General features: G+C 43.9%; 4 protein-coding genes across 6 annotated transcripts in view; 1 reads left to right on the top strand and 3 right to left on the bottom strand.

The window, feature by feature from the left end:
* LOC310779904 (mitogen-activated protein kinase kinase kinase 11) overlaps positions 1-3,314 on the bottom strand; it is a gene marked incomplete at its 5' end in the record, with an annotated part of 55,877 nt that extends 52,563 nt beyond the window's left edge. The window contains one exon of the mRNA XM_083640414.1: positions 2,555-3,314. Within this exon, the coding sequence (XP_083496540.1) occupies positions 2,555-3,314 (760 nt within the window). The remainder of the gene's footprint in view (positions 1-2,554) is intronic.
* Positions 3,315-7,643: 4,329 nt separating this feature from the next.
* On the bottom strand, positions 7,644-16,179 carry drap1 (DR1-associated protein 1 (negative cofactor 2 alpha)). Its single transcript, XM_083640373.1, has 7 exons — positions 16,011-16,179; positions 14,463-14,535; positions 13,754-13,847; positions 12,796-12,921; positions 10,954-11,044; positions 10,758-10,846; positions 7,644-9,230 (listed from the first exon to the last, which is right to left on the bottom strand). The coding sequence occupies exons 1-7, from the start codon at positions 16,050-16,052 to the stop codon at positions 9,035-9,037; spliced, it is 711 nt and encodes a 236-aa protein (XP_083496499.1). The 5' UTR covers positions 16,053-16,179; the 3' UTR covers positions 7,644-9,034.
* A 472-nt stretch (positions 16,180-16,651) lies between these two features.
* On the top strand, positions 16,652-19,647 carry cUnh11orf68 (chromosome Un C11orf68 homolog). Of its 2 annotated transcripts, none has more exons than XM_083639683.1 (2): positions 16,652-16,726; positions 17,466-19,647. In XM_083639683.1, the coding sequence occupies exon 2, from the start codon at positions 17,512-17,514 to the stop codon at positions 18,265-18,267; it is 756 nt and encodes a 251-aa protein (XP_083495809.1). In that variant the 5' UTR covers positions 16,652-16,726; positions 17,466-17,511; the 3' UTR covers positions 18,268-19,647. The 2 variants fall into 2 exon arrangements, with proteins under 2 accessions (XP_083495809.1, XP_083495810.1); XM_083639684.1 differs by having other exon boundaries at positions 16,684-16,722.
* A 147-nt stretch (positions 19,648-19,794) lies between these two features.
* The window catches only part of rela (v-rel avian reticuloendotheliosis viral oncogene homolog A), a 35,697-nt gene continuing 29,175 nt past the window's right edge, over positions 19,795-26,316 (bottom strand). The window contains exons 8-11 of one of the 2 annotated variants that reach the window (XM_083639681.1): positions 23,043-23,258; positions 22,515-22,589; positions 22,314-22,397; positions 19,795-21,170 (exon numbers count right to left, since the gene is read on the bottom strand). In XM_083639681.1, coding sequence (XP_083495807.1) covers positions 20,386-21,170; positions 22,314-22,397; positions 22,515-22,589; positions 23,043-23,258 — 1,160 coding nt within the window. In that variant the 3' untranslated portion in view covers positions 19,795-20,385. The remainder of the gene's footprint in view (positions 21,171-22,313; positions 22,398-22,514; positions 22,590-23,042; positions 23,259-26,316) is intronic. The other variant, XM_083639682.1, reaches the window with a different exon arrangement.

Genomic DNA, 26,316 nt, shown 5'->3' with positions numbered 1-26,316 from the left:
GATCAGCTTGGTTTTCCAGCACTGGCGAGCAGCTGTGTGAGGATGGCAAACGTGCGCAGGAAGGTGCTGAAGTGGAATAGGGAGAGGAATAATGAGGGAGTACGTTGGGAGGTAGATGGCAGGTGAGCGAGACTGACAGGAACACCCACTTAACGCTTGTTCAAACGGGGGGGAAACCTGGTAGGGAGGTGAGAAGATGGGAGTGGAGAGAAGGCCTTGGGGGAGAAAGGTATTCCCAGGACATGCTGAACAAGGGATCCTTTACCTCAAACAAACCTTGAAACGGGGGAGTGGAGCTCCCGGCGCCCCGCCCCCTACCAAGGCCAAATTCTCAGAAGCCTACAGCGCGGCATGTTTGCGGTCTCGCACATTCTATCATGCACGATATTCTACATTTTTTGCAGATATTTTCCAACTCTTTTGGCCGAGTGCCGATATATGCACACATTTCCCCCCACCTAATGTCAGAGAACATCAAGTCTGTAGTGGAATTAACACATTATTATGCTCAGGCCCGTAGCTACCATTGAGGACACCGAGGTCATGACCTCGGTATTAAAAAAGAAGGGGGGGGGGGGGGGGGAGTTTTTTTTTTTTAAAGAAAAATAGCCCCGGCCCCCAGATCTATTCATCTGTCATTGATGTTTTAAAGCCCTCATAAATAACATGATATATGACAGTTGATCAGAAATGCAACAATTTGCTTCCTCTCTGTGTGCTATAGACGGAAGAGACATAACTCACCACAACGTTCAAATTTTGCATTGGGGCTAGATTGGGGCTAGACTTTGGGGACAGTTCTATTGAAGTGAATGGGTAAGTAACTCCCCTGTAAGTCATGTTTGTGTAGATGGGCCATTGTATACCTGTATGCAGAATATAAATTGTATTATATGGGGAGACATTTATTTTTTGTATCATTTTAAAGCAACAGCACAGTAAAGAGGATATTAATCGAACATGATGTCTGTAGTTCTTTATAGATCTAGCCTCTTAATTTTGCTCTAAAAGTGCACCAGATTGAAGCATTTTACTTTAAAATGGACATTTTCCCCCCACGCCGCGCTAAAATGACCTCAGTATTTCTCAAACCCTGGCTACGGGCCTGATGCTGACTCTTATCGTGATGGCCCACTAACAAATGCAGACATAAATGCAATGGTTTTGGAAATGTGCACATTTCACTGGGCTTGAGAAAACTACTTCAAGTTAGGTTATGTAAAACACGCCATTTAGTCAAGCACTGAGCATTTGGGCATAATTAAAAGCTCATTTTCTCGGCATGTCATATCAGCAGAAATGTTCGTTTGGGGCTGATCCCGATATTTAATTTGAAAGCCTTTTTTTATAGGCTGATACCATTGTGCATCCCTGTACCATTGTGCATCCCTGTTTCATTCCCAATTAAACAAAAAGCTAGTCTGATCTTTCTCTGCAGGGGACTATCCAAGGTGGTTTGGTGATCACGGTCCGCCCATAAAAGACATTAACTTTTGGACCCACCGCAACAGATAACAGCCAGGGAATTATAAGAATGATAATAACTAGAAGGAGGCCTGTGTGAATTCATGTGGCTCGATGTTTAGGCTAAGGGCACCGCTAAAGCTGAGGAAGGCACTTGTTATGCTCCAAAAATAAAGCAGGGGGCAAAGAGCTTCATCAGCGATACATCTCCCTTTAATGACAAGGTCCAGCGCGTACGTGTCCGCGCGGCGAGGGCCCGAAACACTGACGCAAGTCCTTCCCACAACCTCGCCCCCCCACCACCACCACCGCCATCCCCAGTGAGCACCAAAGTCCAAAGTGTGAGCTGTGACGGTGCTGAGATGAAATGCTCCCACTTGGATTCCTGACCTCTGCAAGTCAAGCTTTCAGTCTCTTCTGTTCTGCCTGCGCGTGCGTGGAGTGGACGCTGAGCTTTTTTCACTGCCTCGCAGTCCCATGATTGGGCTGCCATCCAAAAAGATATCTTGTCGTAATAACAGTAATTTTATTTCTAAAGCTTGTGATCAAGCTTCAACTGAATATGTGACTGAAACTCTTAAAAAGATTGCTCAAGATGATATAACTGCATCTCCCTGAAATAATTACTCGACGGAACCGATTATTGACTCAATTCGGAAATTAAAAAAGAGCCAGAGAGATAATTCAATTTCCTTCACTAATGAAATGTTTTGACTTGATAATTCTCAAGTTATTGGAGCACATATTCTCACAAGGGGGGAGAAAAGGTTGCCTTTGTTCTGGATATGGCAAAGCGTTTCCTATAGCAGCTATACACCACTGTACACCGTGTTCCATCAGTGCCATGAGGCCTTTGGTCGAAGAGAAGCCGCGACAAATACGTCAGCGCCCTTCACTGCAATCGGCCCAACACGGCCACGACTGGGGGAATGGGTTAGACTGATGAATGACTTGGTACTCTGAGCCATGTGGAGCGGAGGGAATTACAGTACAGTTGATTTATAAGGGAAACTGACCAACTGTTTACAGGCTGCTACCCGCCTCTAAAGGGGCTTGTAAGCCGGTAGCAAACACAGGGCTGCTGACTTACTGTTGTTGGACTTGAGATCCCGGTGGATGACGGGGACGATGGCCTCGCTGTGCAGGTACAGCATCCCGCGGGCCACCTGCACGGCCCAGTTGACCAGGACGTGCGGCGGGATGCGGCGGCCGGCCAGCGCCCGGCTCAGCGGGCCCCCGGAGGCGTACTCCATGATGAGGCAGGGGTTGGGCTCCTGCAGGCACACGCCCAACAGCACGATGATGTTGGGGTGGGTGAGCATGGCGAACAGGCGCGCCTCTTGCCTCACGTTCTGCGCCGTCACGCTCAGGTCCTCGTCGGGGTCCTGGCGGGCTGCCTTCACCGCCACCAGCTCGCCCTTCCACGTGCCGCGGTACACCTTGCCGAAGCCGCCCACGCCGATCACCTCCTCCAGGCTGAGGTCCCGGAAGTCCACGGCCTCCACCTCGAACTCGGCCACCACCACGGCCGGGCCCAGGTCACCCACCACGCCGCTGACCGGCAGCTTCCCGTACCCGCTGGGCTTGAAGGAGCCGTAGTTGGACGGGAAGATGCCCACCTTGTTGTTGACCTTACCCGCCCACCAGCCCTCGTCCCCCGATATCTCCGAGTCGAGCGACAGGACTTCCACCTGGTCACCTTTGCGCAAGGTGAGCTCATCTTTGCAGGACGCCTCATAGTCGAACAAGGCCGTCCACACGGGGTTGGTGAAGTTCCCTTTCTGCGATTGCTCCAAGTTTTTCCAGTTTGACAGCGGGCCACGGCTGAATATGTTCTTCAGCGGCTCCATGGAGCCTCAAGCAGATGTTTTGACTGGATTTGATTCTGCACCCCGAGGGTTTGAAAATAAAGTACAAAAGAGTACTTTATTGCGTCTCTCTCCCTTTCCTGTCTTTCTTGTTGGTTCATCAGGTTCAAAAGCTTGACCAACAAGCAGGCTACAAGAGAGGATTCAAAGACAACTGAACAGCAAGCGTCTTTCATTCGTCTCGACATTGAATGTGCGGCTCTCCATTTGAAATAGCCATAATCAAACAAAAGCAATTAAGTGGCTGACTGCCTTCAAAGCTCAGAAAGGCAGAATTGTCTCCATTGAATTTCTCTCTATTCAAGTGATGTGCTGTGCGGTTTCCCAGCACATGTTTGAGCACATTATCATTTCTATGGGTCTATATTTAGGAGGGACTTAAGTCACCTCATTATCAGTGGACAGGGTAATCCTTATTCCCTCATTAAAAACATAAAAAATGGCACCCTGATTTCATTCTGATTTAAAAAAAAAAAAGAGGCCAAAACTGTAAAGGCAAAACATAAAATGAGCATCAACTTAGTTGTCAAACATTTAAACAACAGCCATTAAAACTAACAAGTGAAGGTTCCCACTATACAGTTATCTGTCCATTTTGAGTTTTTTTTACTATGTATTTTTAGCCATTAAGTGCAGTGGCCACCACAAGCAGGAAGCGCTGAGAAGTGGAGAAGAATAGCAGGAAAGGAGCATTCAGTCCAGCCAACCCCGTGTGTTTTACGACAACAGCAGTTTCAGGGCTGACCAACACGCATTATTAAGCTAGCCTACAGCTCGAGTAACGGTCTCTCCCGCAACAAATCCCGCATGTCTTTGAGCAATAGTGTCCATGTCCATACTTACGATCCATACAAACAATGGGCCGTATCACTCCATAACAACTTTGTGGGCACCGAGTTTGTAACAGGAAGAGCAATCCAAACCTGCTCGAGTTTACTTTCCAGAGAGAAACCAACCACGAAGTAGAAACAAATCCTGGCGTTGTCTAATTGGACTTCAGTGCCTGGCCTGTGGCTTGGCGGTGTTGTTGTTGTTGTTATTAATGTAGTCGATATCCAAAGAGCGACAGCAACAACTCCATCATAACGTTATTGTCATACTCCTCTTCCTTGGTCAGTGTTGTTCACTCGTCAGGAGGACCTCGAACCACTTCTACGTCTGTGTGCTTACAGTCAGTAGAGAGGGTGGGGTTTCAAAACTTTTTCTCTCCCAACAGGAAAAGAGTCAGATGACAGGACTGGGGTCAAGTTAGACACAATGAACGATATCACTTCCGGTTCAAACTTTCAAATTAAACGCTCATTTAAATTGTTGACTACGCAGACAAAGTCACCAAATCAAGTTAGACTACTTTTTTTGGTTTGCCGATTAGATTTTGGTGGTCAAAGTTCAAGGTCACTGTGACATGACCTCACGACCACCTGCTCCATGCTCGTTAACGAGCAGAAACGCATAATGAGGGGATTTCTTTCAATTTGGCTCAAACATCCACTTGGACTCAAGGATGCTGATTATATTTTGGTGGTCAAAGTTCAAGGTCACTGTGACCTCACATCCATACCTATGTTTAATAGTACTAGGATTCTATTACCCCCTTCAGGGCCGAAACCCTGGCTCGTCTGCTACGTGGACTCGCCGCACGCAGCTCGGCTGCTCTGCAGCCTCACCCGCAGCTCAGCTGCTGCGTCTCCTCGCCTGCTCTATTGACATGCACAGCGCACAATCGCCTGCTCTATTGGCATGCGCAGCGCACAATTGCCTAACTTCGCATCACTGATGACATCTCGGTGACTGATGATGTCACAAAGCCTATGACATCACTGATGATGTCACAATTCCTATGACATCACTGATGATGTCACAATGCCTATGACATAATCAGTGCCTATGACATAATCAGTGATGTCATAAGATGATTTTGGTCAATAATGTCAGTCACTGATGATGTCATAGACATTGTGACATCACCAGTGATGTCATCAGTGACATTATTGACCAAATTCATCTTATGACATCACTGATGATGTCATAGGAACTGATGATCACATGCCAAAAGCAGAGGGAGCTGGAGATATCAAACTAGCTGGAAATAGGCAGAGCAATAAAGGAATTTAAGTGGGTTCTCTTTACGTTTGGATTAAAATTATAACTATTCAGTGTTAAAACATACAAAATTGTAATGTTTGGCTGTCGTTCAGACATATTCTATTTCTATTCACTGCAGATCCCCCACAGCACAGTATTTTAGCATTGGTTCCTTTTTTTCATCTAATACATTTTGTATTTTCCTGTTTGTTCTGGCTAACTTGACATAGTGGGAGCAGGACAGTTGGACAGAGGTAAATGAGCCTATATGAAAGATGAGAAAACATTCAGTAAAACAGAATTTTAACACCCCAGTTGGTGATCATCATAAGGAAAACATCCACCAATATAATATACTTTCAGAAAAGCATGAATTATGCCCCCCCCAAAGATCTAGCCTAGACCTATATCCTCATATATCATCAATTTGACACACTAAATTGTTTACAACTTTACCTGACAGAGATTAATACAATAAGATGGGAAGACTTTGCACAACATTATGTAAATTCATGTAGTGGTATTTCTCATGTTTTTCGTTTGTTTCTATCTATATTTTCACAGTAGCCCAACTATACTTGTATTTATTTTATTTTGGGTTTGTAAGCTCATGTTGGAGCAAATTGCAGAAGGTTATTGTGGATGTGGGTTTCCAGGGGCTTTAAGTAAATGAAAACAAAAACAAAATAACTAATTTTATTCTTGCAACAAAAAAAGAGAGTCCTAAATTCAAGCACTTTCATTGACCCATTTCTATTTGTTTATTTTCAAAAACTTTCAGTGCCTTTTTCAAGGACCCTGTTTTATAAGCCTAGCCTACACACTATTAATCTAGCCTGGTAAACCAGCCGGTCACGTGAATTCACATTTAATTTAGTTCTTCACGAAATGTGAGTTCACGTGACTAATCATGATGATTAATCACTATCAATCACTAATCAAGCCCTGTCTTAGAATGTGCCGAAAGTTTTTACTTTAGCTTGCATTCATGTGAAATAGGCAACCACCTTCTATTAGCATTCAATGGTAGCACAAGTCAATGGGGTATGAAACAAAAGGAAGCCATTCCATATACTTCCACAGTTGTAATAGCCTAGCCTACATAAACTAGCATTGCTAACACAATTGCTAACAGGAGACAGGTGCTGATTTCTCAAAGACAAAAACTCTGATGTAAAAGTTGTTGTGCACAGTTTTTGTCCCTGAGCAAAGAAACATAATTATATAGCCTAACCACGTCGTCCATGGACTAATACTGTAGTAGACGACATGGTTGGTGATCAATCATTTAGGATAAGCATCTAAAATCATGGACCCTTCCCTTGAAGTCCAGCCCTTCATGGGAGGGGATGGGAATCTAGAGGGCCACCTTTGCCCCCACCCCTCTCCCGGTGGCTCCTGTGTGGAAACAGTGTGCTTCCTTCTGTTGGCCCTTTGATGGCCCCCTCCCTCCTCCCTCTCAACGCCCAGCGTTTGTTTGGACACCCACCTCCTAAAGTCAACCACCTACACCCCCCCCCTGGCCCTCCACCCTCCCCACAGCTGAGTCATCGCTTGTGCAGGAAGGATGCAGTTGTTTTTGCGGCTCCAGCTCAGGGTTGGCTGGCTGGCTGGCTGGTTGTGGAGGGAGGGCGGAGGTAGACGAAGCTGACAAAACGGACTGTAAAAAGGAGGAAAGGGGCCGGATACACAGCAGGAGCAAAGTGTGCCGGCGAGGCTGAGTATATGTCTATCATGGGAACAATCGGCACTCTGTGAAAACCTCGCCCAAAACATGTACGGTCTTGTACTTGATCTGATGCTGCCTCCTACCAGGAGGTGACTGTCACCTTGTGATGTGTCTGAGGTTGCATCAGTCATGGTGCAGTGACTCTACCTGAGCAGCATCCATGAAAATGTCCTTATTTCCCCCCCTCACTCTGCAAAAAACAACAACCCCAAATCTATAGAAATATGAAAAAAGGCGCAGCCAAGGCAAAGCACCAGGGTTGGGGACTACAAAAGCATGCATGCCGCTGCTGTAAAATGGAAAAGCGAAGCATCAAGGAGGGAGAGTATGGTGAAATGTTTTGGATTCAGGTTTTGCTGTTAAAAAGAAGGTGAAAAAATACGAAAAATAGGTCAACAGCCATCGCAGTTTGGCCCAATGCAGAACATCTTCACCCCGCTCATCTCTGAGACAAAAAAAAAAGGGTATTGAGTTTTTTTTACTGAAATCTGAATTTTATTTCACCCATACAAAATAAAAAGAATGTTAAAAGTTTACAATACAGTGTCAATTTCAACAGTCTATTCTCAAACATTTCATATTGAGACTGACGCATAATTGGGAGCCCTGTATCTCTCTGCTTTCAAGGGATGCATTTAAAACAATCTAAGAGAGGAAAACGCAACAATGAAGACAAACGAAAGGAGAAAATTATTCAAAATAGAAGATGTGAGGGGGGCGAAGAGGGGTGACCTAAACAGCTAAAAGAATAGAAATGAGGGGAGGGCGATAAACAACTTTAAAAACAAAGTTATGGTATTGAGAGTCACAGTATACTTCTGATGGGCGTGGGCCAGCACAGATCAATAGAGATGGTGAGTTGTGTGTAAAAAAAAATCATATCATCTTATAATTAATAATACAATTTTCTCCAATTGACAGTGCATGTGGAAAAACCAGCTAACATAATATCGGTATTATCCGCATGCGGATATGGTTGAGGTTCTACATAAAAACGGGAATTAAAAATTGACAAAAAGGGGGGAAGGGGGCGGAGAATTGAGAATGCTGCAGTGAGCAAAAAAAAGAAAAAAGAAAGAAAGAAAAAACAAAACAATACACCTGTTTCCTTATTTACATTACAGCCATTACAAGCAAGTTTGCGACCAAGCCGGGGAAGTATGGCCCACATCTGAACAGCGGTACATCATAGCCAATTTATAACAATTGATAACACTTCATTTATGAGAGGGCGACCTGGGATTCCTTTCCCTTAGACAAGTGCTGAACACTTTAATAAGCTGCAGTCGCCTTTGCACGTACAGCGTCAAAGGCTATAAGGCTTTAGCTCGTTTGGATTCTTCTTTTTTTTAACCGACCTGAGGGTTTGAGTGACGAGGAGTGATATGTTCTTTGTCACAACTGATTTCAAAGACAGAGGACTGAGAAAGAAACAACTCATTTCAAAGACAAGAGGACTGAGAAAGAAACAACTCATTTCAAAGACAAGAGGACTGAGAAAGAAACAAAAGTGCGCAAGGGGGAAAAAAAACTTATAAGGCAACACAAACCAATCATGTCCTGTCTGAGGGGCTTGTGGCAAAACATTTGACGACTGCCATTGTAATAGTCAAAATAGAATAGACTGACTTCTTAAAAAACATCCTGGTTGGATTCTTCTCGACGATAAAACAAGAAGTTCTCGTTTAAAAAAGAAAAGAAAATTAAAACACAATATACAACCAGTTATCGGTCTTCTGCGGCGGCGGTCTTGTTTGCCGTTATTTCCTGTCGGCAGGCTGCGATGAAAAGAGTCTTTCAGCCGCCGTTAAGAACAACTCAAGAGATCAAAATGAAAAGGTAAAAGTGTGTGTGTGTGTGTGTGTGGTGTGGTGTGGGGGAGAGGGAGCTAAGAGTCATAGTCTTCATCGTCATCATCGTCGTCATCGTCGTTTTTGTGCGGCACGGGAGCGGGGGGCGGGGGTGCGATGCTCATCATAGAGGGGTGGGGGGCGAAGGCCATGCCGCTCTGGGGCTGCACCGGCGTGGCGCCGCCCATCGACACCATGTTGCCCATGTGCAGGTACTGGGGGGGCACGTCTGGGCTGTGAGGGGGTGTGGGGGGGGGAGGGACAGGCAGAAGAGGTGGGGACCAGGTGTTATTAGGACCACCAACAGTAAATATATGGATATTGTTTTTTGGACTCCGCGGTAGTGTAGCCTGTGGCCATCTTGGGGTCCTTGCGCAGCTCGCGTCAGATGGCACGAGATGGCACTAGACGAGGGGTTTCCCAGAGCTGCAGCTCCGCCTGCTGTAGAGCTGAACGCGACGTCTCTTGCCCGGAAGTGAGTTCCCCATTCATTTTCTCCATTGACATTTAAAAAAATCCTTACAGAACAAGTTTTAAGGCTGGAACCAAGCCAACCTGTGACCCACTGAATCGTGAGTGACAATAAAACATTTCATTGGTGCAAAAACAAAAAATAACAAGAGTGGAAAAAACTAAGTTTCGACCCAAGTTACATGTTTTATGGTCACTCATGATGATTCAGTAGGTCACGGGTTGGCTTGGCTCCAGCCTTAAAACTCGTTATATACGGTACAGATTTTTCTAAATGTCTATGGAGAAAATGAATGGGGAACTCACTTCTGGGGCAAGAGACGTCATGTGACTGTTCAGCTCTATCAGTCTGTCATCGGCAAGCTGCGCAATCACGACGGGCAACCTGTCAATCACCTCAAAACATAGTCTATCTATCCTATAGTCTATCTTACAACAGGTGGCTTATATAAAGACCCCCCCCCCCCCCCCGTACAGTTGTTATGAAATGTGAAATTAGCTGTTTTGGAGCATGCTTAACCCTGTTACAAAGTGGGGCATTTTAACATGGGGTGCACAGGAACGACTCCCTTTTGAGTCCAGCCTTAAGTGGCCATTCGAGGAACTGGGGCATTCATCATGATGCTCTGATGAAGGCACCATGCTGAAACACGTTAGCCTCGAATAATATATAATCTGAGCAAAGTCTTGTATTCTAAATAATATATCATCTGAGCAAAGTCTTGTATTCTAATTTTTGGAGTGCTGCTATTTCTACTCATGGAGTGATTTTCCTCTCCAAATGCCATGAATAGGGTCTATTATCTTGTTATTATTAACATGTGCAACTTTGTACGCGTGTGTGTGTTAGGGCTGCATCAAATTATCCTTTTCTTACAAATTTATTTGCATATTTATATGATATCTTATCCCATAGTTCTTAGTTGTCTCTTACTTGTCCTAGAAACAGAGCTGATTTTCAGTATTTCCAGCACACGCAGCTCGCCTGCCCGCACAACTGGCAGCACTCGTTTGTAGCGTGCCTCATTGGTTCACACACGAGGTTGCAGCCCTCATGTTCTCAGACCTCATGTTCTCAGGTTGTCATTCTGACGAGCTTTACACCCGTGTTGCTGACCACGTGTTGCAGGGGCTTGTCGATCGCACGTGTTGCTGGATATTCATAGGATTATGCACGGAACTGAAGGAAAACTGTTTTCCTAAGATATACAAACATTTCATAAATAAATTGGTCAGTAGAACTGTGTGTGTGTGTGTGTGAGAGAGGAGCAAGGGTGGTTATGTCCGTACCTATGGAACCTTGAAGCAGGCTGCAGGTTTGTGCTTGACTGAGAGCCGTCCTCTTCGTCCTCATCTGTCTCGCTGTCCTCCGAGTCGTCCTGTCCCCATCGCAATGAACACAACAGTGAGCCAAACCAACGCGCACACGCACACAAATCACTGTCTGCAGACTGCCAATGGCCTCTGCATGCAAATCAATCCCCACCTCTTGCTCCGACTCGGTGCCGGACAGCTTCTTGTCCTTGCCTTTGGAGCCAGCTCCTCCGTTCTTGCGGCCAGACCCTGGTTTTCGACCTCTGTGGGGGGCGAGAACGAAGAGTCACCTAACATGCAACGGTGCCTGCCTGGTGATTCCTATTTAAGAAAAAAGATGTACCTATCCAGCTATGAACTAGGGATGGGCATCGAATTTCGAATTTTCGTTGTTATTATCAAGGTCGACTTTTATTATTGAAAGTCGAAATTCGAAAAATATATACGGTATATATATTTTTTTTTTTGTGAAATGTTGCATTGTCTCCCCTGATTCTAAGTATAGTCGAATCGCTTGGTTTGAGCAAGTAAAACAATTTTTATAAGCATTTTAAGCAAGGTTTATGGAAAAATGAATGGCGGATGAAATCCCATGAAGAGGGAGAGGGGGTGACTTTGGCACCCCTTTGGCACTCAGACCTGAGCCTACTAAATATTTAATGAACCACTCATGATTGTCAAAACTGTTTTTTATTTTCGAAAATGTCAATGTCATGTAACATGTTCTTTACTTCAGTGGTGCAATGCTTGTTTGAGCTAAAAATCCACAGCAGAAGCTTTTTCTATCAATTAATAAAGCCTTAGATTTAGAATCAGGGGAGACAATGCAACATTTCACTCACACAATTTTTTTTTCTTTTTTCGAATTTCGATTAAAAGTCGACTTTGGCCAGCGAATTTCGAATAGTGTTTTTGCTAGAAATGCCCATCCCTACTATGAACACATTCATATAAAAGCGGTGGGGTTTGTAATCAAATACGGTAGATCAATCACATGCAACATGGATTGGACAGACCCAGAAGAACAGCGTATTTAATATGAGATAACTAAGAGATATGAGAATGTGAGATAAGAAACTAATGATCGCCATGGGGAAAAGAAAATATATCATATAAGCCCATAACTACAATACTGTGCAAAAAGAAGCAATACAAATATTTTAAAAATAATAATAATAATCAAACAATAAAAACAATCCACAAAAAAATAGGTTAATTGGGAGATTATGTAAACATATGCTGACAACTATTTCAACACGTTGATTGTAAAAGCGAGTATGAGAGGAACATGTGCTGTATGTCCTACTCTCACAAACAAACTGTAATGGATAAATATGAGCAAGGCAAAAATATAACAGTGTAGCCTAACAGTGTTGCTGCTGCCAAGGCTAGGGAGGAGTGCTGGAAGAAAATTGCAGATAGTGTAAATAAATCCATAAGTAAACATGACGCAAACACATGTACGGTGAAAGAAGAGCCAGCTAGCCCAAGTCACGGGTACAAATCCATGGTTTAAGAGGTGTGCACTGCTTACTAAATCGAGGGCACTAATTCAGTGCTCGTATGGCTTTCTACCTTTTTGTTGTTGTTGTTGTTTTTTACTCTGTCAGCGTTACACCACATAACCAGTGAGGTCCTCGCAACAGGTCCTAAGAGTTGAGTAGAATGTTTTGCTCAATGCAGACTGCAGAGTGTGACAGAAATACACTGTCGGAATCGTTAAGGAGATTTGTCAGTCACCCATTACCCCCGCCCCCCCCCCCCCCCCCCCCCCCCTCCCCTCCGGGATCTGGACGATTCACACAAGTCATCCAAATTGGTGTGAAAAAAGAGACATTCACCAGGTACAGTGTCCTGCTCATTATCACACCTGAGGCTGTGAAAATTCACAAAGTTGGCCTCAATTTTCTTGGGGCTGCAATGATGGAATATGAGACAAAATGCAGCACACTTAATATTCAACAGTAGGCCCACATTTCATTTGGCCTAATGTGTGTGTGTGTGTGTGATATACCTGCGAGGGACTTTCTCGCCTCCCCCCTCACTGTGGTTTTCTTCCCCCTCGCCCTGCATGTCTGGCACTGTCGCCACCAGGTCCTTCAGGAAGTCAAACTGTTGCTCGATTTCAATACACTGTTTTCTGCAAGCGCGCACACACACACACACACACACACACACACACACACACACACACACACACACACACACACTTTTTACATTGCTTTTTGCACAGATGAACAGCATTAAGAAAAGTAAAGCGAGAATCCCTCCTATCAGCAGTATTGTTAAGTTGATAAGTGATATAAACAATAGACATCTACATCCCAACAACCAATATATGGGCATTTTAAAATCCATTTTAACAATATACACAATCAGTGAGTCACAGTGAGATTCTTAGACGCATCTTACTCAAGAAATGCTTTGAAATACAAGGGATTTGGTCATCGTTGTAAATCTGCTCAGTGACGCACATTCTCCAAATATACCAACCATATAATAGGGTGACTCAAAATGTCTTAAGCTAACTCAAAAGGAAATCCAGACCTAAAACTTTGTTTCAACTGTATTGCACGTCATAAGGATTAGAAACTGCAGTATGTGTGAAATTCGTTTTGATATGATATCCTGTTCTGAATTCACACCACCTATGCCACAATGAACTTCAGCAGAGTTAGTATGTTTTGAACACCCAGAACAATAGAACAATCCGACACCACCATTCATTTTACAGTGCAACATAGATCAGGCTTGTTTCTTAATAAATATGGACATAGCTACAGTACTGTGACGTCACCGATTACTTTTGGACTTATGGTCTGTTTCACTCTAAAATGTATGGGACCATAAATTACTAAATGAACATCATGCTGTGTTGAAGAAGACTTGAAACTAGAGATTGAGACCATAAACTCATTAGGAAAGTGTTTACACGCGCACACACACACACACACACACACACACACACTTACAGGTGTGAGGTTGTCATTGTCTTTGCATTCCTAGACTGAGTGACTTGACAGGCTTTTGTAAGCAGTGATTCCAAGAAAAGCTCCAGGGCTCTCGCTGACATCTGAATTAAGGAAAGTATGGAATAGCAGACCTAACACACACACACACACACACACACACACAGACACAGACACAGACACAGACACACACACACACACACACACACACACACACACAAAAGATTCACTTGTAAACCTTAGTTCATAACAGCATTGAGACAGACATTTCTGAAAATTAAAATGTTGAAAAGAAAAGGAAAGGCTTGGCGGGCTTTAGTGGAATAGGCTGATCTTGACACATGATGGCAGTGAACATCTGGTAGACTCAGGTGCCAGGCCATTAGTTTGAGGCCCCTTGACAGATCTAGTATCTAGTTCATCTGTATGAAAAACATTCAGTTGCTGTGATTGAGCATTATACCCCAAAGAATCCACCTATAGACAGTTTCAATTTGACAACATAAACATTCTAAATCGCCCCCACATTACTTCCTGTTGCAGTGTTTGCTAGTACAATAACTGACAGGAAATAAGATAGGTTCCAAACTGTTTCCTAGCAACACAATTCTGTGAAAACAGTCAATATAAGGCTAGAACAAACCCCAAAGTAAAACGTTGAGCGAAAACCTGGAGCTTGCCAAATGATGACGGTAGGAGGCAGAAAGGATACAAATAATAACAGGTACTGCTGCAGCCACTTTGCCTATTTCTTCATCGGTCTGCATAATCTTCTTAATCCTCGCCTGTAATGAGAAAAGTATGAGTGCTGTGTTTGTGCAGTGTGTACATGTGTGTAAACAACAGGATGAGTGCTGTGTTTGTGCAGTGTGTACATGTGTGTAAACAGGATGAGTGCTGTGTTTGTGCAGTGTGTACATGTGTGTAAACAGGATGAGTGCTGTGTTTGTGCAGTGTGTACATGTGTGTAAACAGGATGAGTGCTGTGTGTGTGCAGTGTGTACATGTGTGTAAACAGGATGAGTGCTGTGTTTGTGCAGTGTGTACATGTGTGTAAACAGGATGAGTGCTGTGTTTGTGCAGTGTACATGTGTGTAAACAGGATGAGTGCTGTGTTTGTGCAGTGTGTACATGTGTGTAAACAGGATGAGTGCTGCGTTTGTGCAGTGTGTACATGTGTGTAAACAGGATGAGTGCCGTGTTTGTGCAGTGTGTACATGTGTGTAAACAGGATGAGTGCTGTGTTTGTGCAGTGTGTACATGTGTGTAAACAGGATGAGTGCTGTGTTTGTGCAGTGTGTACATGCGTGTAAACAGGATGAGTGCCGTGTGTGTGCAGTGTGTACATGCGTGTAAACAGGACGAGTGCCGTGTTTGTGCAGTGTGTACATGTGTGTAAACAGGATGAGTGCTGTGTTTGTGCAGTGTGTACATGTGTGTAAACAGGATGAGTGCTGTGTTTGTGCAGTGTGTACATGTGTGTAAACAGGATGAGTGCTGTGTTTGTGCAGTGTGTACATGTGTGTAAACAACAGGATGAGTGCTGTGTTTGTGCAGTGTGTACATGCGTGTAAACAGGATGAGTGCTGTGTTTGTGCAGTGTGTACATGTGTGTAAACAGGATGAGTGCTGTGTTTGTGCAGTGTGAGCATGCTGTAAACAGGCAACAACTTCATAGATAGCTTATCTCCATGATCCAGAATGTTGATCAACGACCCAAGGCCCTGGTGGAAACGGACAGGAACCAAGTGCAATGCAACATCGTTTTGAAAGGTCTGGATCATGAAGAGAGCCCTCTCATAGCATAGTTATCTTATGCCCATCGTTCCCGTCATAATGGTCAGATTGTCTATACACTGAGCATTGTGGTGACCTTGATCGTTTGCTAATTACACAGCTCTAACATCATAGATTGGTTTAAACTGGCTAACGTGTCATAGTGAGCTAATCTAGCTAAAAACAACATACATTAGCCAACTAACTTAGCTACTTCGCCCGCCCTGGACATTCATTGACCAACATTGGCTTGCAAGCCAGCTAACGCTAGTTAACTGAAACCCATATGGCGTTCATGTACTTCTCACACGTGAGAATCATATTTTGGTAGTACAGGGCTCATTGTTAGCTAGCTGGCTTCTTTTAGCTCGCTAGGCAACCAGGCAGGCCGAATCCCACTCAAGCTCGCTAACGTTTGCTAAAGCTAGCTTTACCAGCGTTAGTTGGCTAGTAGCAGCACCGGTCCAGGAAACTGCAGACTTACCGGAGGGAATCTGGCGTTGTATTTCTTCTTTTTGCTGGGCATTATTAAATGGCCTGGCTGGAAAACTTAAAATAAAATAAAAATAAATCCTGGTTATTATTTATAACTCGCCCCTACCACGCACCCAACAGATAGCTATAGCTATCCCGGCTAGCTCGTTAGCACGTCGTCGTCACTCGTTCCCTGTTGCCTGGTCGGCAGCTCGGTTCCGCAGGGTCTCAGCGCCGTTATGTAACGGGTTCTCTCTTGTATGTGGCGAATGTAACCAACGAAGTCCATTCAACAATGCAATGCGCATGGATACATTTAATTGTTACAAGTTGTATCTCTGCGAACACACACACACATGATAGAAACACGGCAATTTACGGATAGCATGAGTAGCCGTGAGTGTGTCACAGCTATAATGGATATATCCACCGAGCAATCAAGAATAGGTCCACTCCATAGATTGTAAAATAATAGGTCCACTCGCTCACAATTTTATTGATAATAATTTTGCTGGATTATTTGTATGCCGAATTTACCAGAATAGTCTGGTGCATCGTAAAATCATGTTCTACGTGGCAACATTCAATTGTTATAACGTTACCGACCCATCCATGCAAGAAGAGGGCGCAACAGATGCGGAACAGATTCATTGAAATTGAATTGATAGCATTGATTGGGCGACAGCCAGGTTCAGTTGGTCGAGGAATATTCGTCGTGTTTAGTAGGTAAGATAGTTAACAATTTAACCACCTATGTTGTGATTAGAAGAGTTTTGCGGTGTCCCGCGTGCAAACTTTGTTGTATCTCTGACAGCTGGCTTAATAAAGTTTCTTCAAAATTGCTAGACCAACGACCAAACCAGGGAGGATTGGTAAATTGCTAGCTAGCTAGCCGGATAGCTAACTCACCGGACAGGGCCGAACAATTAACTAAGTGTGGTTACTGTATGCTGATTTTAAACAAACGAAACTATTTTTGTCAGCCTTAATACAGTAAGCGAGGAGATTAAAGGTAGCTAACGACGTAGCGTTACTGTAACGCTAGCTGATTTGCAGCTAGCTAGCAGCAGTATTAACGCTAAACATCTCAGCAGGCTAACGTTAGCTAGCAGGCAGCAGTAATAAACATCAGCAGGCTAACGTTAGCTAGCAGCAGTAACAGTAGTGAACATTGTCCAGCGATTAAACTTTCTACTGATTCATCTGTACTGTTTTGATTTCAACCAGCGTTATGTTTGAAACTCAAGTGTAATTCGACATGGCTCCTTAGCTGTAACATTAATTTATTTAACCAGCAAAACACATTCTTATTTACAATGGCGACCTGGCAAACATATAGCCTAATACAGAAAGCAAGTTCCTTGTTATGACTGCATGGATAATCAAATACAACTAATGTAAGCTTTACCCGTAGTTACAAAACGTGTTATTAATGCACTAACTTTACACCTGTTCCCTTCAACAGGAGAACCTCCATAGGACTTGTTTAATACTCTCACACTGACAGCACCATGGAGGAGGGAGAGGCTCCAGTAGAGGGCGACGTGGAGAACACTGTCAGCTTTCCTGCTGAAACCCATGCTGCCGAGGCCATGGCTGCAGACATGGACCCTTGGATTGTATTCGACTCGAGAAGAACTCCCAGAGCAGAGTTTGACGGCTGGCTAGAGAGCAACAGGCCCTCCCAAGTGTGCCGATTTGGTGATGAGGATGGTGGTAGAGGTCCCGTGGGGTGGATCGCTGTGATAGGCCCCGACCACTGTCCCGGCAGTGGGGACGTGGCCGGCCTCCAGGAGAGCTGGGAGAGACTGTTGGCCAGCAGCCGGCCGGTGAACTTCCAGATGGTGAAGGAGCTAGCCCTGAACCATGGAGTGCTCTCGGGGAAGTGGCTCATGCTCTTGGACTCCGGGTTCAAGTTGGACCATGCCTGGGAATGCGTGGCCAGAGCGGCCCTGGATGGCAAGATCTCCCTGGTCAAGGTGAGCCCCCATGACCCCAAGAAAGACCCAGACGCAAAGCAGGTTATTTGCGCCTACAACAAGAACTTCGCGGACGAGAACGAGGTTATGAGGCTGGACTCGGTCATCCGTGCTACCGGGGTCAAGTGCTCTCTTTCCTACAAGCCGGACGTGTACACGTACCTGGGAATCTACCGAAACAACCGCTGGAAGCTCTGTCCAACCATATATGAGAGCAAATTTGACCTGGAGTGTGTACCCCGACGCTCCCACATTGTCAACAAAGTCACCAATCTTGAAGTCACGTAGGCCTGAGAGAACAAGAAGAGAGTGTTGGAGGAAAGGTATATGAGGAGAGGCACTTCAAGTCATCCCATGCAGTGGGTGGCGCAGTACAATTCACTGACTTGAAATAGTTTTGTTGATTGTGTCAGTGGTTGAAGTCAGTGTCATGTGAAGTTCTTCCTTTTGGCACAGAAACTACAAAAGCTCTACTTTTAATCTTGTCTGCTCATGCTGTAATAAAGTAATTCTTAATAAGTATTCTTAGTAAAAATCTCCCCTTCTTATTTCGCAATATACCTTTCAGGATTTTCTGTTCATGACACACTAATGCCTACCTGGTTGGCAGGGCTGAACAAATAATTGATTTTATTTTAAATGTTTTTTTTTATACAAATGAGGAAAATTTACAGTGCATCTTGTGAAGCATTTGTTTTTGATAATGTAACCATTTTTACAACTCACTGCCTTGAAATAGTTTTTGATTGTCAGTAGTTGAATTTTGATGTCATTCAAGTTCTTCCTTTTCGTACAGAAACTACAAAACCTTTTGTTTCAATCTTGTCTGCTCCTGCTGTAATAAAGTAGTTAATGATTTTTTTTTAAGTATTCTCAGTGGGGGGGAATCTGTTTTTATTTCTCAATATGATCTCTACAAGCCAGAATATTGGCGTTCTGCAGTTTTTGCTTTGTAGTGAAATTATTACAAAATTGCCAAATGTTTCCTTTTGAAGCCAGTGTCTTACATGCTTTGATTTTGTTTTGGAATCGATTGTGACAGAATAAACAATCACTCATTACACCAAAATTTGCATAGTATTTAATTTTGCTCATTTTATACTAGTACAAAAATATCCGCCAAGACATTCATCTGTTTTCAATAAGGTAGCTTTGACTACAGAGCACAGCAAGGTGGCCTACAGGTCTGAACATTAAGTTTGTTAAAATGCAGCTACTGCTCATGAAATAACTGTAGAAAGGTGACATCTGAGATGGTAAAAGAAATTATACTGACATATTGATATGACACGTTACAATTCAGAGTGATGCATGAATCTTGTGCACTTGCTCTGCTGTGAGCGTGCATTTACTAATTATGCTTGTTTCCTGATCATTATTTACATATAGACCTTCATTATATTTGGTTCTCAAGGTGATACAACTAAGCTCAACAAAGGCACATCTACAAGACAACTGTTGCAACAGTGACTGGTGACCTCCAGAATACATCTCGAATGCTCTGAATTCTGAGAGTGTCTAATGCATGGGGGTTTTTCAACAAAAAGGCACTATGATAAACGTTATGGATAAATGACAATATCTGTACGGGCTTCCCTCCAGGTTTGATTGCATAGTGGGGGGGAAACCTCAGCTTCAAAGAAAGTATTCCTTTACTGAGAAATACTAGCCCCTTAAAAAAAGTTAGGCAGTGGTCAATTAATGTTAACACTGACCAGAGCTATACAAGATTATACTATGACAGTATAAAACATGCTTCACATGTTCCAGAAGAGAATGGTCCAACAGGAAGTCATTCAATCGATTTAGCAATGTATTATCTTAAAAAATGTCTGTGTGTGACATAGTGGTGTAGCATATGGATTTATGCTGACGACTGTACAGCTGTCGATAAAAGTAGTAGGTTAAACAAGCGGTATGACATCTGATGATGTGCAGCCTTTTATCATTCGTTGAAGACAAACCAAAAAGGCACTATGATAAACGTTATGGATAAATGACAATATCTGTACGGGCTTCCCTCCAGGTTTGATTGCATAGTGGGGGGAAAACCTCAGCTTCAAAGAAAGTATTCCTTTACTGAGAAATACTAGCCCCTTAAAAAAAGTTAGGCAGTGGTCAATTAATGTTAACACTGACCAGAGCTATACAACTCAAGTCTGTCCACATCAAATACCATCAAGAGTCGGGTATTTCCATAAGCAGGTCCACAATGAGCAATTTTGCAGCATTCTGTCTGAGCACAACCCTTCATGTCTGCCACATTTCCTTTTTTTTTGTCCATCTGTATGTAACAACAAAATAAATCTGAAGGGGTTTCAGTCCCAAAGGGTAAAATGACAGATGCACGTGGTCTGATGAACTGGACTTATAAATACATTAAAAAAAGAAAAATATGGACAACCTCTAAGTCGGGTGTCCTGACACAAAACCGGCTTGGCTTCCACTATTCAAAATGGACATAAGACGATCATCATCAGCAGACATAAAATCGTCAAAGTCATCCAAGACAACGCGGTGGCTGGCGTTGCTGGGAGAGCTGTCAATCATGCCCTCATGATTGAGCAGGTGGACGATGCTGTTGGGGTAGTTCATCCAGGTACTCCCGGGTGCGCTGGCTGGGTCGGAGGGGTTCTGGGATGCCGCATTGTTCTGGGTAGCGGTGGAGCTAGCGTGATGGCATGAAGCCGACATTGAGATGATGTTTCCGCCCTCGCCCATGAGCCCCGGGTTCAGCAGGCCCACAAAATCTTCCATGTCGAGACTGTCCAGGGTGCCTGTCACCTGGCCTTCGGAAAAGCTAGGGAACTCCGGGATCTCGTCGTCGTCCACCTGGAACTGGGAGCCCTGGACGGCGAAGGAGCCAGGCTGTGAAGAGGCCGCGCCCGCCTGAGAAGGCCCCGGCTCTGTGACGGCAGCACAGAAGCTGGGGAAGAAGTCGAGGTTGACGGTAGAGTATTCTTGATTGACAGCAGTGGAGGAGGCCTTGTAGCTGGGCACCGGAGTGGATTTGGGCTGGGGGTCAAGGGTCAGGCTCTCCATGAACTTCCATGTTTGGCCTGTAGTCGTGGTGGAGACAGAGGGCGAGGGCTCCACCTTAGTCTGGACCGAGTAGAGCTGGCCTTGCTGGTAGTAGGAGGGCTGGGGCTTCGGTCCACCGCCAGCAGGGGGCACCACTGGATTCACAACTGCTGGAGACAACACAACAATGCATCTCAAGTTCCACTACCTCTATTCTGTACAGTATGCTAGTCTTTATGCAGAATATGACCTACAATCCACAGACAACGCTTCAATTCATGTTTATTGTTGAATGAGTTTGTTCTTCAAGTGCACATGCATACCCAAGCTATAGCCCTATTGACACAAGATTAGTATTATGTAGGAAGTAGGAACCTCATGGAATTCATGAATCACCTCCCAACCTTTCTCGAAACCCATTTGCACAGTGTAATGACATTCACAGGAATCACTCTGGTGTATCGGATACTAGGGCTGGGTATCGGTACTCGATACTTTTAAGGTACTAGGGATCTCGCGTGCTACACTCGCTCGATTCCTAGGCTCGCCTGCTACGTGGGCTCGCTGCCGAGCTGGCCCTGCAGCTCGCATTCGCAGCTGTGTGGCCAATGAGAAAAGCATCACTGATGATGTCAGATTTATGACATCACTGATGATGTCACAGTGGGATTTATGACATCACTGATGTCACAGTGGGATTTATGACATCACTGATGATGTCACAGTGGGATTTATGACATCACAGTGGGACAATCACAGTGGGACAGAGAAACAGACAGACAGACAGAGCCCTAACTCCCATTTATATACTGATGATGATGACTGGTGATGATGATGATACTGATAGCCCGAAATAACCCAGTACCAAGTACCGGTAGTATAAAAACTTCTCCAGTCATATGATACCTGCATTCAATCCCTTTTGTACACAGAGCTTGAAAAAAATTACTATTTGTTTGGTTTTGCCAACAGGCAATCACTGCAGGCTTTCTTAGATTTAATGCAACATGTGATTGGTCCACTACCGCAGCAGCTACAACCCATACAGTCTGTGGTGGTGAAGTCGAGCGCAGTGTGTGTGACGGAGTTGGCAGTTAAGCATGTTGAGATGCCACCAAAACGTAAAAAGAAAGAAAAAGGAAGGGGGGTGGGGGATGAGTATAGTATGAAGTACTCTATTGGACATGGGGGCTATTTTTTAAATCACATGAGGTCTCCAGGTAATAGTCCTGTGCGAATAGGGCTTAAAACACTGAAATGCTTACCAGGTAATAGTCCTGTGCGAATAGGGCTTAAGACACTGAAATGCTTACCAGCTTGTATATTCATTGACGGAGGCTTGGGCGTGACTGTTCTCCTGGCAGTGTTTATGGGTCGTCTCTCTGGTGGAATGGGCACTGAAATTCCCCAAACACACAGCATTACATTACAAAGCCAACCCTGAAAATCACTCGGATTTTATTACAGAATGACGGCAGAATAATGATATAAAATAAATGATCAAATCAACCAACCACCAGGCAGCACCAGCTTCATGCTCTGGAACATGTCCCCAGTTCGCTTCCTCTTCTCCATCAGCCTGTATTCATCTGTAAAGGGAACAGTGGTAAGAGTGATATCAAACAACACAGATTATTTTTGCCAATTCCCCCTGCCAAGCTGTCCCAGTTGCTGCTCCACCTCCTCTGCCGATCTGGGGAGAGTTGACTAGACTAGCACATGCTTCCTCCGAGCATCTTCCGCCAAATGCTTCTTTTCACCTGACAGCGAGGTGTTTCACCGGCAGGACATAGCGAGTGGGAGGATCACGCTATTCCCCCCAGTTCCCCTCCCCCACCAACAGGCACCCCGACTGACCAGAGGAGGCACTAGTGCAGTGACCAGAACACGCACCCTTAATCCGGCTTTCCACACGCAGACATGGCCAAATGTGCCTGTATGGAGGCCTGACCAAGCCGGAGGTAACACGGGGGCTCGAACAACCCAGATTCCACAACAATTTCATCTTTTAAAAAGGGACAAATGTCCAGTGCTCATCTTACCGGGGTCAGAGGGCAGGAACTGGAAGTCCATGGGCTCGCTGACCTCGCGGTCAGAGGGCCGGCGCAGCTGCATCTTGACCCTGATGGGCTCGGTAAGGTTGGTGTGGCGGTAGGCTGGCGTGCGGAACACGATGGCGACCTGCCTGTGCACGTCAGCCTGGGAGAAAGTGCCCTTCCCCTCCCAGGAGTCCTGGAAGAAACGCACCTCGATGTCCTCTGCAGGGGGAGGGGGAAAGCCAGGAGAAAGTTAAGTTTAAGTTAAGGCTAAAAGAGAGGCAACAGATAGGAGACTTTCCTTCTGTAAAACTCAGCTGTGAGCATCGTTAGTGACAAAGCACAAGCACAAAGGGCACAAGGACTATTGCGTCATTCTCGTTTGACAACTTGCACGATATCTAATTGGCTTTAGCTGGCTAACGTCAAGTAAAAAAGGGGATAATGATGAAAATAAACATGGATGAGAGAAACATAGTGATCGCTCTGCTTGCAGTGGCTATATGGGTACATGACATCCTCCAAGGGAGAACAGAACACTGAGTTTCATAATCTCGTCCAAGAGCTAGTGGGGCTATTTTCGCATTGACGTCTGTGTGAGGCAGCTTAGACAGGTTCAACTTGCAGCCAACAGCCCAAAGTTTGGAGAAGACCTGCCACGACCAAACTACCCAAACTAAGTGAATGTGACCACGGCCTTGTTCTGTGATTTTGTTTAGTGTTAATTAGGCAGAAATAGTTCCAAGGGAATAAATTAAATGAAAAGGGGAACGAAATATGAGCTCAGATCCTGACAAAGAGCAAAACTCAAGTTTTCATGAGTCGGCCATTTTTATCGCAGCACATTTCCACTCACTGGAAACTTTTCTGATCTGTGATTTCGATCTGTGCAGCATTCAATGAAGATGTATTGCTACGTGGGTGTAGCTACGACACAACCGGCACAGAAACACAGCGCTAAGCAGTTGCTTGTTAGCTATGGGGTATGAAATGTAAATTAGTTTTGGGTTTTTTTTTTGACAGTGGAGAAAAATTAGAAGTGGGGCACATCCAAATAGAGGAAGAAAGTGTAACCCACATGAAATATATGGTTACTAAACCTATGTAGTTTAGGGGGTAATGTTATGTTTCCACCAGAGGGCGGCGCACACGCTCTAGGTCTCAGGTTAACGACTGTTTAGAAACGTCCTTTCTGGGTTTTCGCTTCCTTTCTAAAGCACGCTACGACCCACCTTTAAGAACTCCCGGTATGAAACGTTACACAAACGTCATAATTCTTTATTAATTCCCCTCATATCAACTACTAATAAGTTGTTTGTTTATCAGGACCGAATCCTGTGCATGAAACTGAACGTGAGGAGCCATTCTGTTCAAAGGTCCTCGTCTCACTGTGAGCTTCGGTAAGCAGTGAACCACCATGTTAGCCTAATGCCGTTAGCCTGTTACCAATACCTTCAGATACTTTTCATAAAACCAATCGGAGTTATGGAAACGATGTCTAATGTTTAAACACTACAGTGGTGCAGATTGTATCATTGTGAATGCTCTAGAATGATTACAAAAGATCGCTAAATAGATGCTAACAACGTTAGCCGCGATGCTAATCGCTAACAGTGGTAACACTGTATTAGCAAAGGGACTGTGGCTAGCTAAGCCAGCTAGCTATTACTGCATTAAATGCTGTTGGAGAGTGAAGCAGTGATAGCATGGTCCAGTTAAAGGTGCATTGCATCAATCTACGTTTATATTGAAATACACTGCTCAAAGAAGTATTCATTCACATGTCTGTGATACAAATACACTGCTCAAAGAAGTATTCATTCACATGTCTGTGATACAAATACACTGCTCAAAGAAGTATTCATTCACATGTCTGATACAAATACATTGCTCAAAGAAGTATTCATTCACATGTCTGTGATACAAATGCCGGTAGTTATTTAATTTTGGTTATTAAAATACATAATATGTTGAGTAAAATAGAAGTGATAATTCAGTCCATTAAAAACATGTTGGTGATGTTTAAAAAGGGAATATATAGTAAAAAAGATGTATATGTTTAAAAGGGAATATGTACATTTAAAAAGAGGTTTAAAAGGATAAATAATTTAATATGTTTATTTTAAAATACCAATTCTAATGTTGTAATTCATGATGGATAATTATTTTATTTGCACTAAAATACTTTTGTAGTGATGCATGTTAATTAATTTCATGATGGTTGAAGTACTGAATACCCTCAGCTATTGGTTATATATGATAAGATATTCCGGATGATGGAAGTAAGTTAATGAGATCGAATGATGAATGGAAATAGAAAATATATGGTAACTTGTACATTCTGGACTATGTGTCTAGATTGTTTTTTTTTGACCAGATTGAATCTTCCTGGACCCTGGAGGGTTCAGTGGCGAGCCAAGCCAGAGACGATAGACTGAGGACGGGCCAGCAAAGCGGTGTGGCCAGCCGTAGGATCCGGCCTCAGAGGACATCTGACCAACTCAACTCGACTCATTCCATTCATTCAGGACAGATAAGAACACAAACCCTAGTTAGCTACCCGGGTAGTAATAGGGTAGTGTGCGAACGCAAACAAAGGAGTACTTCATTCACCGAACGGAACACGTTCTTGCTCCTTAAAGGAGTATCCCAACTCAGAGGAAGCGAACTCTGAATTCTAACTCCGTAAGGGAGGATTCCACTAAACTGACTATTTTCTTTGAACTTTTCTATTTTATTTATTTATTAATTTTGAAGTTTGTATTTTATTTTATTTCTATATTGTGTGCTAGCACTGCCAGTTATTGCATTGTGAGGCAATAAAAATGGTCAACTGTTCAACTTCATATCAGCTCTCTCCACGTGAGTTATTCAATTATCTCCAAGTTATCTACTTCCGAACCTAGGTGAATGTTAGTGTCACTCTTTTCATTGGTTAACACTAGGGGGCGCTACATAAAACTTGGCGAGCCAGCCAGGAGTTAGTTTAAGTCCTTGTCACATGAAGGTTGAACAGTTTGACATTTTTATTGCATTCATATGTGAACATTGATAGTAGCTATCTATAATAAGTCTGTGGTAGCAATACAAACATGGATACAATTATCTCAGAAAACATTAAAGTGCCTAGTTCTCTTCTAGTAGCTGGTATAACTGGTGAGGATGTAGATGTTGAACTCCTCCAGCACTTGGAACAGTTTGGTAAAGTTGAAAGGGTAATTAAGGTAATCAGTAGTGAGGAGAAGTTCAAAGACACAGCCATAGTGGAATTTAGGTCAGG

Source organism: Poromitra crassiceps (genome assembly GCF_964638095.1).
Source record: "Poromitra crassiceps genome assembly, chromosome: 7".
NCBI classification, from domain to species: Eukaryota; Metazoa; Chordata; class Actinopteri; order Beryciformes; family Melamphaidae; genus Poromitra; species Poromitra crassiceps.
The sequence above is the reverse complement of the archived record's forward strand: the minus strand, read 5'-3'. Positions and strand labels throughout refer to the sequence as shown.

Excerpts from the sequence above, each read along its gene's own strand:
- cUnh11orf68 (XM_083639683.1), top strand. The coding sequence starts at position 17,512 with ATGGAGGAGGGAGAGGCTCCAGTAGAGGGCGACGTGGAGAACACTGTC.
- drap1 (XM_083640373.1), bottom strand. The coding sequence starts at position 16,052 with ATGCCCAGCAAAAAGAAGAAATACAACGCCAGATTCCCTCCG. Across the intron at positions 13,848-14,462 it reads AGCAGTACCTGTTATTATTT|CGAGAGCCCTGGAGCTTTTC; the intron begins GTATCCTTTCTG and ends TTCAGATGTCAG. Across the intron at positions 12,922-13,753 it reads ACAATGACAACCTCACACCT|AAAACAGTGTATTGAAATCG; the intron begins GTAAGTGTGTGT and ends GCGCGCTTGCAG.